This window comes from Diaporthe batatas (genome assembly GCF_019321695.1).
Source record: "Diaporthe batatas strain CRI 302-4 chromosome Unknown Contig00027, whole genome shotgun sequence".
NCBI lineage: Eukaryota > Fungi > Ascomycota > Sordariomycetes > Diaporthales > Diaporthaceae > Diaporthe > Diaporthe batatas.
The window spans coordinates 248280-265012 of NW_025408574.1; the positions used below are offsets into that span (position 1 = coordinate 248280).

Consider the following 16733-nt stretch of genomic DNA (forward strand, 5'->3'; position numbering starts at 1 on the left):
CATGTCGACAATGCACTTCCTCTCTCTCAGCTTACCACTAAAATCAATTGACCGCAGGAGAGTTGACGGCATCGTTGGACCGTATTTGGCAATTCGGAGAAGATCACATCCAAATGGGACTGTAATCGCAGGCAACGCATCGCTCGAGCCAAACCTCTTAAACATCATGGCCACAGAAGGCTCGTCATCACAACCTCCAGCCGAGGACAACACCTCCGCCCCGGCCGACGAGAACGGCGAGCAACCCCAATCATCATCCCCAGATGCCGCAGAAGCACCAGCCGCGCCGGCATCACCGCCCCTGCCGTCCCGGCACACAGCAGCGACGCCGGGGCCCCGCGCGCAGCGGTTCCAAGAGATGTTCAGCCTCGCGCTGAACCACACGCTGACCAAGATCTCGCCCGACAACTTCGCCTCGTGCTACCCGACGGTCGCGGCGCAGGCCCCCGGGGTGCTGGCACAGGTGCAGCGGTCCATGGTGGACCGCTTCGCGGACCTGTGCAACCAGGAGTTTGGGCGCGTGCAGGCGCGGTACAACGTCGTGCCCAAGCTCAACGAGCTCGAGGGCCTGGTCTCGGACGCGGAGAGGCGGCGGCGGGCGCACGCCTCCGCTGCCAGGAGGAGGACGGCCAAGGGGAAGGGGAAGGAGAGGGCCGAGGGGGGCGCCGACGCGGGCGGTGACGACGACGGGGGGGACATGAAGCCCACGCCGCCGCATATGCTCCCTGCGGACGCCATCCTTGCCGCCCACCTGGCGCCGCACCTGGCGAGCCAGCAGAGCCAGATGAATGCCAGGCTGCAGAACACGCAGGCGGCCAATGTCGCGCTGTGGGACGAGATCCAGAAGCAGCGGGCAGAGGTGGACGAGCTGCTCGGCGCGCTGGAGCGCGCGCTGGCCGATGTGGACGGGGCGGCGGCGCTGCTGGATCATGTTCCCGCCGAGGAGCTGGCGAGGGAGTCGGTGGCTGTGGAGGCTGAGATGACGGATGCGTGATGCGCCGTGATGCGCGGGTTGGACTGCGCGCGCGTGACAAGTCACTATGCATGCTATCCTGTGCCGTACCGGAGTCTACGATTCATGAGGAACGCGGGCGTGCAAGGTTGCTTGTGGAGTTGGTTGCATCTTACGAGTGTCACGGTTACTACGAAGATACCAGGCGTTGGGAGGCGTTTCTCGTCCTGGGTGAAAACCCCCATGAGGGTTAGCAGGATGCAATATGATACCAATTTCAAGTTGCGATTATCAACCATATATACAAGATGTCACCACCCCTTATTAGAAGCAGCAAAGCCGGTTGCGGGGAGCGTCTGGGTATTGCTAGAATGCTCGCTTCAAAACGTGTGATGCTCTCCCCTCCTGGCTCACTGTCAGCCTTTCTCTGCCTCCGATGCTGTCCCTATTTTCCCAAATGCAAAAAGAGGAGGTATATTGTGGTATAGTAACAACGCATCTGGTCATTTCTGAACGCCCGGCCAAGACGGCCTCTCAATGCGGTAAGTGCAACAGATGCAACCCTTTTGGCTCCCTTGACACAAAAATCATGTCCCAACTGATGAAGAAGAAGGAAATTAGGAGGTGGATGTTGTTGATTCAGAGACATCGGACCTGTCGAAGCCTCTTGTGGTAAACAGGAATCAGAAGCGCGGGTTCTCCGCGTGGATGACCTGCCATGGGCCCCAGAACTCGGGCTCACCGTACGACGGTGGCTGGACCCTGGACATTTGCCCCGTGGACCAGTCGATGTGCCACCTCTGGCCCTTGAAGATGACAAAGTTGGACTTGCGAGGGCTCTTGAAGAGGAGCACGGCGTAACAGAGCTTGGCGTATACCATATCGTGCGTCGAGGTCCATAGGTGTCGCGGGCGCCACTTGCCCGTCTCAGGCTCGACACCCTCGTTGTGGTATGAAGATATCGATAACCGGCGGGCGGGGACAACGCTCTGTCGTGGGTTTGCCGGTGGGTGGTACTGTTCCCAGGGGGCTATGTCTGCCGCGCCGTTCGTAAGGTCTACCCCCGGGGGCCCACCCGCCGACATCTCGACGTCTGCGGGCGGATCTACTGGCATGCCCGAGTCGATGTGGGATTCTGGCATCGACATCAGGGACTCGGTCAGTTGCTGGAAGCTGCCGCCGTTGCTGGTGGCCTGCGCCGAGTATTGGCCGCGGAGCCATCGCAGCCTCTGGATCCGGGGGATGCTCTGGTCCCTTGGGAAGTCCCTTTCGTCGATGGGAGCCGCCACGTCTATGGCGGCGAAGAGGCACTCGAGCCACTTGACAAATGTCTCGAGCTCCACACACGAGATGAGGAATTGGTCCGTCTCTGCTCTTATTCGTATGACATATCGTCGTCTGCGTGCTTCACGTTAGCGGGGCTGCTCCAGCAACTTTTCAAGACATGTGCTGGCCAATTGTGAAGGAAACAAAACAAGGCCAGTCACTGGCACGATAGACCAGCTGGTAGACTCGTCCCGGGCCGTGGCATATGAGTCCAGCGCAACAACGTACTTGTGATAATCAGCCGCGATCCCCACGTCGGCGTGCTGCAGGCTGTAACTTCGTTCCAGGGTGCCTTTCCTCAGCCAGGGGGGGTTGTCGGGCTTGACGTCCGGGCCGTGCATCCTGCTCTTGCTCCAGCTCCAGCCCTTGTCCTTGGAGCCGTAGACGTGCAGGGCGGTGCCGTGCAGGACGACGAACATGGTTCGCCAGTTCCTGTACTCTGCCCTCTTGACGGCGTCCTCGATCTCCATCTTCATCTGGAAGACGTTCTCCATGTGCACGTCGCAGTAATACCGCGGCAGCACGTCCTCGTCCTCGGCCGGGCTGCCCTCGCCGCCCAGGACGGCCTCCCTGCCCTTCCGCGACGGGCCCTGGTAGGTGCCGTGGGTGGCGACGTGGTAGGCGGGCGGGCTGGGGGGCTGGGCAAAGGTCATGACCTGCTCGTACAGGTAGTCCTCCTCCATCGACAGCCGGCGGACCTTGGCCGGCCGGTTGTCGATGGGTGCCAGCTCCACCGCATGGTTGAAGAATGTGGCTGAGGCGTCCTCATCCGGACCACTTGGGTCCATCGCCGGGTGATGTCGCCGGTGCGCGGTCCGCGGCGGCGTGGACCGAAAGTCGCTTCCCGGCCCTCCTCCGTCTTGGCTGCGAAAGGCGTCAAGACTGGCGCTCGCCTGGCTGATCTTCCTGCTCCTTCTACTCGTGGGTTGACAACCCTACATGTTCGCCTCTGACGAGAGGGGATCGGGCCTTGGGGGGATTGCCCCTCTTGCTGCAGGCTCCCAAGACTCTTCCAAGCCTCCAAGAGGAACGATGCTGGCCTGTCTGTCTGTGTGTCTGCCGGTCTGTCTGCCGGTCTACCTCCAGCCCTCCGGGCCTCCGGGAAATGTTGTCCCTAGTGAACCAAGGTTGCACGGCGATGAGATCTGCCTCCAAGGCCAAGAGTGTTCCCGATGGTATGATCTGAAGAATGAGAGTAGAATGCAGGCTGCAACGACATGGAGCAGAGCCAAGTGATGCGGGACCTCGCCGCAAGTGTCGGGGCCTGCACGAGGAGGACAAAAGGTCGTGGGAGGGAAAGTCACCGACTAGCTCCAGGGGGGAGGGAGCGGCTGGGAGCCAAGAGAAGGAGAGGTGCAGGAGAGGGCAGGACAAGACAGGGCAAGAAGCAAAAATAGGGAAGGCGACGTGGAAGCGGCGGAGAGACGTGGGAGGAGAAAAGAGGGCTCTCAAGAGGTGTGAGTGTTAGTGAGCGTCTGCGTCTGCGTCTGCGTGTGCGTCCGCGTCTGCGTGCGGGTGTGGGTGTGGGTGTGGGTGAGACTGGCAGAAGTGGGTGAGAGTGAGTGACAAGTGTGGAAGCATCCCATGCCATGGCATGCATGATGGCCCTTGGAGGCGGGCGACCGACAACCCCGGCTCCATGTCCGTCACAACCCCTGTCTGTGACCCTACAAGACGTACTCCGTACAATATCCCCTCGGTTCAGTAAACGGGCCTGGGTGGTTGGTAGTGTGTTTGTGTATGTATACTAAGTGACTGACTATACTCGGTTATCGAGGCTAGGATGTGTTTCCCTTCTGGAGCTGTTCGGTCTTTGTTCTAGAGCGTGTTAGTCCGGGTAGCCTATTGGGCCAAGGAACCCCCCCAATCTTTTCCCGCGGGGGAGCAGGAACCTGGGAATAGTCTCACTAACACGTTACATTGGGCAATACCCGGCAGCGGCACCTCCCCGATTACAAATTGCAGACCTTCCCAAAACACCAATGGGCCGGCGCCTCTTTTCCTGCTGTTGTATTATATTACGATCTACGCTTCAATATATCGGGACAGCCTGACAGCCCGTCGCTGGCCCTGTGGCCCCAGCAGCTCGAGCATTAACCCGAGGCTGTGTTGGCTGTGCAAGAGGGCGAATTGCCCATGGGAACCCACAGCCGAATCACGATTCACATCGGCCGCGAAACGACCCGGAAGCAGACAGCGCAGCAGACATAAAGGCCCTCTCGGAGACGCGACCCTCCTTCTCTGGCCTAGCACCTGTCCATATTGGTGGCCCTCACCCCCCTCCTGACCACCTGCCGCCTAGCCAGGAACGGTAGGTGGTTAACGGCGGGCAAATGTCGCCGGGAGCCTGCTCGGCGCTGGGCGCCAGGCCCCTCTAGCCGTACGTACGGAGTATCTACTGTCACTCCTATATCAGCCGTGCGGTATTGGAGGAACGGGGTTGGGATTGCGTGCTTCTCCTCCCTCACCTCTCCCAATGGATGGCCCCGTTTCCAACGAACCAAAACAACCATCAGAGGTTTCGTACTAATAAGGTCTCACAAGCTCGCGCGGTCCCGACGATCACCTAGCGGCGGCCCACCACACATGCTGGCTGATGGGGCAATGCCGTGTAATACCATGCAGTATAAGCCCGCCTGCACCATTACGCCGTCTGACTACTGGCTGCGGGGCCCAACGCCCAGCACGCGATCAGCCTCGAGTAGAGTGGTCTTACAGGTCTCACTCACAGGTCTTGCAGGTCTTACAGGTCTTACAGGTCTTGGTCCCCGGGTGATCGTCAGCACGGGTGGCGAAAGAACAATCCCCGGGCGTGCTTCTTGCTTCTGGAATACATCTGGAATACATCTGGAAGGAAGGCGGAAGAACAGGAAGAGGGGACGGCAAGGACGGGCAGATCTTGCCGCCCTTGCTTACTGCACCCGTGCTAGAGCTGAACCAGGCAACGGGTTGCGAGGGCCCGCACAGCCGCACAGGTTTTGTGAGCCGCGCCGCTCCGCTCGACGTGACCCCTTGGCAAATGCTTCTTTTCCCTGGGCCTGCACATGGTAGGGGAGCAGCAGCATTTATTAAAAAAAAAAAAAACAAGCACCATCAAGCTCGTCGTTGCTACCTGCCTGTGAACCTGTGGGCCGTTGCACGTGTTTGTTGTTTTCTCCTTCCTTTTTTTTTTTTTTCTCCCTCTCTTCTTTCCTTCCTTGTCGGGGGTTGCAACCAACCAACCACCAGTCAGCCCGTCACAAGTACACGCCTCAAGGTAAGGGGCGGGCACGAGACTTTCTACCAGACTTTTTGGAGAGATTCAGTAGCCGGTCCGATGGCAGTAGTCCAATCGTCATTGGAATCCCACTGCGCGTACCACTTCTCCTGGGCTTTATGTTACCTTGCTGGGCCGGAGTGCCAGCACTCTTTAGGAAGGAGTTTATGGTCAGCTGGCTGGGGACGGCCGGGCATGATGAGGCACCGGCTTATCGTGGTCCGCATTGGCTGCCCGGCCCGCCCGTCGGCTGTGCCCCTCGACCGCCGTAGACTTACGGTGCGTCTTCTGAACCAAATGGGCGAACCTGTGCTGTGGTAGACATCGTTGAGATGAGACCTGCCCTGCTCCGATAGTTCATCCGTGCCGTCTCCGCCTCGGCTAACACTGCTGTGTGTGGCCTGCAGCAGACTGCCATCAGATGCCCGATGTACTCCCAGATCAAGATTCACCGTCTCTCGCATGGACCAACCATCACCATATCCCAAAGGGCAACTGAGCCAAGGCTTGAGGCCGGGGATGGTTGCACAAAGAGTAATTGAGAAATGCCGCTTTTGGGTTCAACTCCAAGGCATTGATTGATGGCTGGCCATGACTGACTTTCCGTCTTTTTTTCCTCCGTCAAATGGTATACACGTCCTCGTGGTTTTATCATTACATTCTCTTCAACCGTCCCGTTACCCTGCTCCTCCCTCGGCCTGTTCCCTCCTTCTTTGCTGTGGCCCATCATCCCCTACAATCTCGTCATTGATCATGTATATTCGTCCCCAGCCTGGTTACATATACAGCCGTTCGCCCTGATGATCATGCAAAAAATGTTGGAATGAGGCATCTGACCCGCAATCGTGGCCACCTCCACGTCCGCCAGATTCCCCGTCGCGTGTGGCCCGGTCAACTGTACAAAATTCCACAGAAAGAAAAATACCACGTAGAAAACTTTTCTCTTGGGATGCAGATATCGCAATGCGCCGGTTCAGCAAGCAAGACGTTACGCAACCACTAATACACCGTCCGACCAAGAAAGGAACTCCCATGACTCCCTAGAACACTCTATGAAACGGCCGTCAAGACCTGCTGCCGGTAGCCACCCCTCACGCGTTGGTGGCTTGGGGGCCGCCGCGCCCACGGGGAGCGCCGCCTCGGCCGCGAGAGGGGTACCCGCCACGCCCGCCTCCCTGGCTTCCAGATCGCTGGCCTTCGAAGCCACGTCCCCGTCCGGAGATGCTTCCTCGGTTCTGGTTGTAGTTGGCGCCACCGTAGGCACCGGCCTTGGGGCGACGGGGCTCGACAACGATGTTCTCGCCGTTCACGGTGATCGGGCTAGCGCTGATAGCGGCCTGGTAGCCCGCTGCAGCAGAGTATTCGACGAATGCGCAGTTCTGAAAAGGGTCAGCATGTTACTTTGCACCACGGTGGCGGATTCAACAGGACATACCTTGGAGCGGTTGATATCGAAGTAAACCATCTCGCCGTAGCTGCCAAGAGCACTCCTCAGGTCATCCTCCTTCACCTTCTCCGTCACGAACTTGACGTATGCCAGCGTGCCCTCCTTTTCGGTGGGAGGGGTAGAGGTGTTCTGCTGACGGCTCTGTCGCTTGGAATCAGCGCCCGCGGTCCGCCACTCACTGTCCTTGTCGGCGGCCTGAGCAGTGTTCTCGCTAGCCGGGGCAGGAGCAGCAGCGGCCTTGGGCTGGGCTGGAGCAGGAGCGGCCTTGGGCTGAGCGGGCGCGGCAGCGGGAGCAGCCTTGGGGAGCGGGACAACGGGCTTGACGGGGACTCCGACGGCAGCAGCAGCACGGCTGGCCCAGGACATTGGCTTGGGAGGTCCCTTGGGCTTCTCGGGCTCTGGTGCGGGGGCGCGCGACGGGGCCGGCGTGGGACTTGGGTCCTTGGGGAGCTCTGGCTTCTTCACCTCCTCCTCAGTGACCTCCTGCACCACCTTCTCTGGGTCCACAGCGGTCTGGGCCTCCTCGGCCTTGGGAGCCTCCTCAACGGCTGGGGCAGCCTCGACAGGGGTCTCGGCAGCAGTAGTGGAGGGAGTGTCCTTGGCCGTGGAGCTGGCTTCCTCGAGCTTCTTGTCGACAACCTCAGTATCGAGGGCAACGGGGGTAGGCTCGGAGGGCTGCTCGGCCTGGACCTTCTCGGGCTCTGGGGCAGCAGCGGCAGCGACAGGAGCTGGTTCAGCAGCAGCTGCGGACTCCTGGTGAGGGGCCTCCATCTCAACGGCAGGGGCCGACTCGGAGACGGCACCCTCGGTAGCCTCCTCCTCTCCCTCATTCACATACCGAAGGATGTCGTTGAGCAGGAAGTACCCAGCAGGTTGCTGAGCAAGCACAAAAGTCTGGACAAACTTCTTGGGCTCACCAGACTTGTTGCAGATCTCACCGATGACCTGAATGACAATGTTGTCGTATGAGGCCTGGGAATCGACATTGGAGACACGGACCTTGCAGTCGTGGAAGTCAAGCTCCTTGATGCGCTCCGAGATAGCCTGGCCATACATAGTATTAGCATATTGTGGCCTACTATATGCCGAGAATGATATATGGTGAGCAATTGGTAACTAACCTGTCGGCCGACTGCGACTGGAGAGAGCTCAGCCTCGAGGCCTTGGACAAACTGGGATCGCTTGTTGTAGAAGAGCTGGGCAACTGTTAGCAGGATGACAATGGCGCTTAGGTGTTATCGTGGGGACTCTCTGCACTCACGTGAAGCTTGTCTGGGTTCTTGCTCAGGGTGGTGTAGTATTGTTGGACAAAGTACCAGCCGACCTCATCCTTTGATGGGGTGCTGTCGGCGGCTGTGTTGGAGGTAGATGGGGCGTCGGAGGGGGCGCCACCGGACTCCCGCCATTGCTCCTGGTGGGTTGTGTTGCCGTTTGTTGCCATGGTGGTATGGGTAGTACGACAGTGTCTAGCTGGATATATGTGGTTGCTCAGGATAGGTGTCGTGGTTCTCGAGGACTTTGGATGGGTTTTGCGCCGCTAAAATCTGGAGGTCGGCTGCGGCAGGGAGAAACCGTGCGGCGGAAACCTGGCCGGACAGGTGGAGTTTAGCTCAAGTCGGTTCTGCCAGGCGGCGAGGGAAGTGGAAAGTGACGCGTGGAGACGTACCTGTCTATGGGTAAAAAGGTTGGGGTGGAGAGCGCGTCTGGGTGATCACTCGAGGTGATTCAGTTGGGACGATAAAAGTGAATTCACCTTCAGTGCTGGGCCTTTGGGCTAGCTCCGAGAAATGATGACAAAACAATTTGGGCGGATTAGGGTTGGAGATGGGTGGACACCGGGTGGAGGAGGTGGAGGGGTCTTGTGTAGAGTGATGGGTTTCTTGTTGGAACCTGGGTTGTGGAGAGGAATTTGGGTGATGGAGAATGAGCCTCTTTGACGTCTTTGGAGGGTTGAGAATAGGAGGTCACAAGTGCGATGATGTGGGTTGTGTCGTGTGTAGATGGACTCGTCCGGGTGAGGAGTTGGGAGCAAAAAAATCGATGTCACTCAATCACGGGAGGAGGTTGACGATCCGACGCTCCAAGCGCCCAGAACTCGAGCGGCCCCAGCTACGGCTGCTGCAAGCCTGCACGCCTGCACGCCTGCAACTGCTAACTGCCTCCTTGAAAGAGCAGGCATAATTCACTGTCGAACAGGGTTTGACCCCTCACACGGCAGCTCCAACCCGGGGACAATAGGGTTCGGGGTATAGTGTCGGTACCCCATCATGACAATATACTCCTGCCACTAACAGAATGGCCCGCCCGCCTGGAAGCTGCCAGGCAGGCACGGACCTGAAGATCTTAGTTTCCTTACAGTTGAGACGACTGAACTATGACAAAGGACCCTGCCAGTGAGAAAGGCTGGGCTGTCTGACTTGTCTACCAATTGACTGACTGAATGAACCAAAAGCTGAGATGACGGATGCAACCAAGGGCTCCCACGTGAGCAGCAGTCCTTCACCTCACAAGGCTGCACCATGCAATGTCTACCTCAGCTTCATCTGCCTCAACTACTATACCTCCACAGGGGAAATAAACGTTATTTAGCCACATATCATTACATTACTCCTCCTTTAACCTATATATACTAACCTTATTACTTTTCTAATAGATTCCACTTAAAAGGTACTTTAAATATATATTTAAGTAAGAAGTAGTTAATTAAAGGGTATTTAAACCTTAAATTTAAGGTTAAATTTAACTTTATTACTATTATTATTATCCTTAAAAGTTATTAATTAAGTATAGACCTCTCTTATCTACTTTATATATTATATATATTATACTTTTAATTATTTAAATATTTCCTTTTTATTAACTTAATTACTCTTTATTTATTTTATTAAACTACTTAAATATATTAGAAGAAACCTTATTTAAAAGAACTTATTAAAAATAAAAGATTAAAGACTTAAACCTTTATAAATAAAGTAAAATAGCTTTATAAAGTTATTATTATAACTCTTTAAACTATAATTTAATAAATTAATTAAATATTTATTATATTATTTATATTATAAAGGAGTAAATATAGTAGAAAGTTTTTATTTAATATTTTAAAATAAATTAAAATATAATATTAATTTCTATTAAATCTAACTTATTACTATATAGTTTAAAAGGATTTTAAATTCTATTTACTATTTAAACTTTAAGCTAATAATATAACTATTATTTAAACCCTTTATACTTTTAACTATATTTATTAAGTCTATTATTATTAAATCTATTATACTATTATTAATAAATATATTTATATATATTAATATTAAATAATAAAGTTAAGATTTTTATTTTAAAATTAAAAATAAGTAATCTTTTTAATAAAATATAAATAGTTAATAATTTAATATAAAAGAAGTAGATTATTATATATAATATAAAGAATTTTAAAACTTTACTTTATTATATTAAAAGCCTTAAAGCTAAATATTCTAAAACTACTTTATTAATAATAAATAAAGTTTTAAATACTTTTAAAAAAGGGTTATAAAGATATTAATATAATAAAATACTACTTTTAGATACTTTTTATTATATATTACTTTTATATTTATAAACTTAGTAATTAAAGGGTCTTCTAATAGAATAACGCTTCTTTCTACTATATTAAAGCTATAAAGGAGATACTTTAAATAATAGGTATTCTAATTATTTATTAATTAGTAAATTTATTAAACCTAACCCTATAAAAATATCTAATTTATAATAAAAACTAAATTAAATAATATTATAATATTTAATCCCTCTTTTTAAAAGAGTTATATAAAGTTATTAAAGTTATATAAAAGTTAATTAATAATAATTATTTACTATAATTAACTTATAAAATATTAAATTACCTTTAAAAGGTTATTAATATAAATAATAAAATAATTAATTACTAAAAATAACTATAAATATTTAAAATTTAATATTAATAGTTAATAAATTAAGGTTACTTATATTATATAGGTAAAAAAAGGGGCAATGTAACAGTATGTGGCCAAACAACGTTTATTTCCCCTGTGAAGGTATACAGAGTACAAACACTCTAAGCTGCCCCTGTCCTTTGTACCCTGTCTTCCGTCAAACCCCCATCATGGAATACCAAGATCCTGCCCGTCAAAGCTCAATCGGTGCTCCCATAAAGGACCCACAGGACAAAACCATTTATCGACTGGGGGGCATACAGACACACATCTGTTGCCTTGATGCCCGAGACAAAGTGCAGTGACAGTCTGCCTAGATAGGCTAATACAAAAGTACAAGAAGTACATTAATGTCTCTAACCACAGCAGCTGACATTTATGCATGTTGACACGCATATAATAACTTACAAGCACATCTGACTGACCACGTTGTGGCTGTTGACCCTTGAGGGACAGGGCAGAGACTAGTTCCACTTTTTATTATAAGCTTAATTTCCATCTAAGTGGTTTCGTTTTTAATCCCTATATATATAAAATATATATAGCGCCTTTATATAGTAGTAAATACTTAAGACTTAACATTTAAAGAAATATAATATTAATAATAGTGGAAAGAAAATATAGTATATAAATATATAGTTAAACTTTATACTATATAAATAAAGCTAGAAGGTATTACTTTTAATAGTATTATATTAAAATTATTAATATAAATAGCTTAAAGGCTAATAGCTAATAAAGTAGTTATATAATAAGATTAAAATAATCTTAAAATAACTTTTATAAGAAGAAGAATCTTATAATATAAGACTTAGTAAGCTAGCTCTTCCCTATTAATATATTTAATAGCTACTTAAATCTACCCTTATTAAATAAGCTAAATATATTATAATCTCTATTTTAAGTATATAATTAATAGAATAGTAATATTATAATAATAAATTTATTTAAGAAAGCCTTTTATATAAATTTTATAAAAGATTAAAACCTTTTAAAAAGTTAAATAGAGTTTATTTATTATATATTAGATAAATATTATATAAAAAAGTAGAAATCTAGATATTTAAAAATTAAATCTTTCTTTTTTAAGTATATTACTTTATTATTAAAAATTTATTTACTTTTATATAATATATAAGGAATATAGTGGAAGAGGGAGCTTTATAAAGGAAGCTAGTAATTTTATATATAGATAAGTTTAAGGGTATATATTAAGTAATTATTAACTTTATATTTAAGGTATAAGCTAATAGTTAGTTTAAAAGTTGAGAAGATAATGAATAGATAAATAGTTAAATAAAAAATATAATGTGGCTGAAGCCTGATTTCCATCCAAGTACTAACTAAGTAAACCTAAATAATCTTTATAGTAGAGCAAATTTTCAATTGAAGCTATCTGGGAATAGCCCCAACACTTGGACTGCCTAGAGCAGAGCCCGAGATGTGACGAGGCATTGCCTTGAATTGAGCACTCAGATTGGTCAATGGCTGCGGGCTGGCCCGTATGCCGGCCTGGTTTTCTCTGCTTAGGTAGCAACGGTAATGACTACTCCTGGACGTTGTCCGGTAGTGTGTTTCCAAACGATCCGGGTGGGGGGGGGGACATAAAGTGCAGACTTCATAAGGACAGCAAGCCTGCTTATCATGATGTGTGCTTTGGGTGAGTTTATCATGGTCACCTTGCAGGCATTACTAATGCTTCTCGGAGTCGGCTATACAATCAATTCACACATTTGCAGCCGAGACTGTCCACAGAGCTTATGTTGATATATTAAGTATGTGCCATTGTTCATCCAATATCACCCAAACCTTATGCCATCTTGGCATCTTGCTTTTAACACCATAATGAATGTCCACAATAGGGACAGCCACACCATTATAAAAGTATGCGCCATATCCCAAACCCTTCGCTCAGTAATCAAAACACACCGCATTGTAAATGCAACCGGCCCTTGCCCGGAAAACCATGGCTATACACATAGAGTCTTATGAGTCTTTCGGGTGCTTCGGATACACCTAGCCCGCATCAATATCCAGACCCCACAGACATTCGCACAATTGCATAGGCTCAAAAGAGCCCAAATCCAAGGAATATGATACCTTCTCTCACACTGTCACGGGCAGTTTCCCCAAGCCATCGGCCTCTTGCTCAATCTTCACCTTCGTGCCTCCTGCTCTCTCCCTGTCCAGCTTGTCTTGGTGTCTCCTCAACACCTCGGCCAGACTCTTGGCATGTAGCATGCCCAGCTCGGACCATATTGTTTCCAGGGTGTCCAGGGCCCACCGCCAGACGTCATACGGCACCCCCGGCGCGCACGCAGCAACCCGGAGCTGGAACGTGAGGTGCGGGATGCCGAATGCGCCCGAGCCCGCCCCACCGTGTGTCTGCACCATGTCCAGCTCTTCCCACGACAGCCGCGGGTGCCGGTAGTGTGTGGGCACCGACGTGAGCACGTCCACCGCCAGCCGGCACACCGTCTCGCGGACGCAGTCCTCCCGGAAAGGGATCGACCCCGGCGGCAGCTTGAACGCGGCGGCGCCCGAGGCGGTCTGCGGGCACTCTGCTGCCAGCTCCAGGATCTGCTGGTTGGCCAGTAGCCGTGCCCAGCGGAAGTGGTTCCATATCCGTGACGCCCACACGTCCGAGTAGCGGTGGTAGCTGCCGCGGAAGACGGCCGCGCGCGGCAGATCCGGCGAGCTGACAACCTCGTATTTCCACTTGCCTTGCTGTGATGATTCCCAGCCATCCATCTCCGCGTCCACGGCTAGCAGTTGCTGCAGCATTTGCTCACTGGCCCCGGTCCCGTCGACAAGTGTCGTGGCACGAAGCGTGGCGCTGAGCCGTGCGAATCTTGCGATGATCGAAACGAGGTCGGCGCCCGGTTTCTCGTCCTCGGGGAGGAGGTCAAGGGTCTTTCTCTCCCGAAGCCAGTCGAAAAAGTTCTCTGGGAGGCTCACGCCGCTCGTGACGCATGGTATAAGCTGCGGGGATAGTCAGAAGGAGGCAATTCACGGAACAGCCAACTGATGTCCTGGGAATCTACCCACCAATGAGTAGCATAATTGTAGCACGCCCCTGATTCCCAGCGTCGGTGCGGTGGCAACTGGCAGCGCTGACCTTATGAGGGCCAGACAACCTAACAGATGAACTCTGACGTTGTCGTGAGACTCGTGAGGTGCGCGAACGCACTAAGACCGCTGTTAGCAAGCGTCCCATGAACATAGACGTGGGGAACAATAATGCATGTTCAATGCACATCCTTACTTGGAACAGAGCAAGCATGACGGTAGTCTTGATAGCCGCCTCCAGATTTTGTAATGGATTGTGCAGGGCATTGTTCGTGAGCGCGAGGGCCTCGCCGTATTTTATTCTCGACAAGTGCTGTAGCTGCTTGTCATCGTGCAAATTCGCCATCCCAGCCAGACCGAGGGCGGCCATGGTGGTTTGAGATGAAGAGCTTTGGAACCACGTTTGACTGCTGAGGTCCTCCGCCTTCCTGACCTCGTCCGGGTATCCGATGATGTAATGGTTGACGTAGAATGTGAGCCCAAGCTCGGTCGGGTCCGTAGGTATGGCTGGCGGCAGTTTGGATGAGTCCCAGCCCTCAATCTTCCACCGTGTCGTCGTGGGGCTGCTTGTAGCGGTCAGCGGTGAGGAGCTGCCGCCCCGGACACGTGAAGAGTTGGGCGATATTGGAGAGGCGGAGGCGAATGAAGGCGAAGGCGTTGATACATATATCGACCCGGATGTTACTGAGGACGCCATTGAAGAAGACCTCTTGGTCTTGGCCGGGCCTTTTCGAACAGGGACGTCCGCTGAGGAAGAGGCTGACGACGACGCAGCTCCATCTTCACATCCCCAGGAGGCGCGCACCTTCTTCTCAACTTTCACCGTCTCGTCCCGGAACATCAGCGAGAGCTGGTCTCGATAACCCGGGCACACCTTTGACACACGGATACATTGTGTACATTCCGGTTGCCGTCTGTCGCACTAGAAGCATCGAGGTCAGTGAGTGGGCGCCCATTGGTAGTTCCAGCCCGTCCGGGCCGACTGGTGCATGAGTTGGCAGAAGAGCGCTGCCATTTGGCGGGATTGACCACACCACCCAGAGCATGCAGGCAATGTCTGGGCCAGGCAGTGCTTTCATGGCGTGAGCCAGAGGCTGCATCGTGGGGTGCGATAGGCATGGGGAATATGAGAGGACCCCATTGCAGGTTCGGACAGGGTGGAGACGGTGACTCTGGTGCTCCCTGCAGAATGCCTTGCTGACTTCATATGTATCCCACAGTGGGCGACGATGAAGGGTCCAAGGCTTGTTCTGTGGGCATCAGAGGACGCAGGCCCGGACGGGCGCGGAAGTGAGGAGACAGAGACGTACCTTTATCCGCCGCTTACGACATGACGAGCATCCCAAGGACGCCTTGCCACAATAGACCATAGTGTCAGAGGAGGGCTCAGAGAGGGGTGCTTTCTCGAGCCGAACCGTCCTTGAGTACGGAGTATTGGATGTAGTGCGGTACGGACCAAGACGGGCGGGAGGTGGTATTTGCGAAAGAGATGCCCTAATAGGGAACCTGCTCGTCGCTGATGACCAACCGAGGCCCCTCTTTCCGTCTCCCCACCGCACTGCTGGTGGACTCAGCGATACTATGAAACGAGGTGCCGAGAGAGAGAGGGCCAGGAGCCGAGGGAAGAGGGTGGGCCACCTAGAGTGAGGCCTCGGTGGTGGGTATGTGGCAGGCTGATGGTTTTGGGCAAGAGGACCCAGAGCAGTGGTCAGGGCAGACCAGGGTGGCGTATTGAATCTCGTTTCCGGCGGGCTGGTGAGGTCCTGACGTGCCTGTGCCTGCGCCTGTGCCTGTGCCTGCGCCTGTGCCTGTGCCAATGGCAGCGTGTCAGAGCCAGTGTGGATATCAGTGTGAGCAGCGAGTTCACCGTGGACAGGAGGACGAGAACCGGGCGGAGGGTTTGTAATGAGACTGGACCCCAGCGCGGCTCCCCGTGGGTCGCCTGTTCAAGCCCAGCTCTGACCGCAAGCTGCCAATGGATGTTCCAGCAGCTGTCCGACCCGGAAGTCGAATGGGGTCGGGACACGGACGGGAAGGACACGGACTCGGCGGCGACAGCGTTGCAACGGGACAGGCAAGGATGCCTTGTGAAAGGGTGTGACGGGTTTGTGACGGGTTTGAAGGAGGTACGCAGGTACGCAGGTACTCGCTACGGACTGGCAGACTGGGCATTGCAGGTGCAGAGAGCCTGAGAGCACAGCCAGACAGCCAGACAGCCAGACAGTGCATGTATCACAAAAAGAGATGGTGGGCAATGGGCATGGGGGCACCACGGGACAAGGCTGAAGTTGGAACCACATGCAGGCAAGCAGCAGCCGGAGTGCATCTGTCGATCCCGATATAGGTTTGGCTTGGGCCGGCACTGGCTGGATGGGGGAGGAGCACATGGCGGGGGTGGTGGCCCAGGGTGAGGAGGCAAGCAGAGGGAGCACCGAGCTACTGTGTGGTACTGTGACAGCAGGCGTGAACTCGACTCTGGCCTCGGCTGCTGCGGATCAGGGCAAATCTTAACCACCTAGGTGCTGCTCCGCTAAATGCCTATTATGGTCAGGACTCTCACTTGGTTTTACAAACATGGCTACGGCGCAGCGACCGGTCAGTCACATCTGGCCCCCAAGGCAAATTACCACGCTCTCAAAAGCAACAACTCTGCTTGCCGTTTTGATGACTGCCAATCCGCCACTGCCCACGGGCAGGGTCCAGGTCCTCGGTATCTGCTCATGTACCTAG

At 52.1% G+C, this 16733-nt stretch overlaps 4 protein-coding genes across 4 annotated transcripts; 1 reads left to right on the top strand and 3 right to left on the bottom strand.

Moving 5' to 3' along the window:
- Window positions 1-27: 27 nt before the first annotated feature.
- Window positions 28-4096, bottom strand: KVR01_013430 (uncharacterized protein). The gene is made up of 2 exons (XM_044787507.1): window positions 2507-4096; window positions 28-2350 (listed from the first exon to the last, which is right to left on the bottom strand). Exons 1-2 carry the CDS (start codon window positions 3064-3066, stop codon window positions 1636-1638), a joined length of 1275 nt encoding a protein of 424 aa, XP_044637511.1. The 5' UTR covers window positions 3067-4096; the 3' UTR covers window positions 28-1635.
- On the top strand, window positions 167-994 carry KVR01_013447 (MIND complex subunit NNF1; the record flags this gene model as incomplete). Its single annotated transcript, XM_044789685.1, has 1 exon — window positions 167-994. One exon carries the CDS (start codon window positions 167-169, stop codon window positions 992-994), a length of 828 nt encoding a protein of 275 aa, XP_044637528.1.
- Window positions 4097-6070: 1974 nt separating the features above from the next.
- KVR01_013501 (uncharacterized protein) lies at window positions 6071-9053 on the bottom strand. Its single transcript, XM_044781619.1, has 5 exons — window positions 8648-9053; window positions 8243-8567; window positions 8103-8177; window positions 6970-8025; window positions 6071-6913 (listed from the first exon to the last, which is right to left on the bottom strand). Exons 2-5 carry the CDS (start codon window positions 8420-8422, stop codon window positions 6626-6628), a joined length of 1599 nt encoding a protein of 532 aa, XP_044637582.1. The 5' UTR covers window positions 8423-8567; window positions 8648-9053; the 3' UTR covers window positions 6071-6625.
- Window positions 9054-12686: 3633 nt separating this feature from the next.
- KVR01_013453 (uncharacterized protein) lies at window positions 12687-16358 on the bottom strand. The gene is made up of 4 exons (XM_044782962.1): window positions 15314-16358; window positions 14200-14925; window positions 13983-14123; window positions 12687-13916 (listed from the first exon to the last, which is right to left on the bottom strand). Exons 1-4 carry the CDS (start codon window positions 15371-15373, stop codon window positions 13041-13043), a joined length of 1803 nt encoding a protein of 600 aa, XP_044637534.1. The 5' UTR covers window positions 15374-16358; the 3' UTR covers window positions 12687-13040.
- Window positions 16359-16733: the final 375 nt, after the last annotated feature.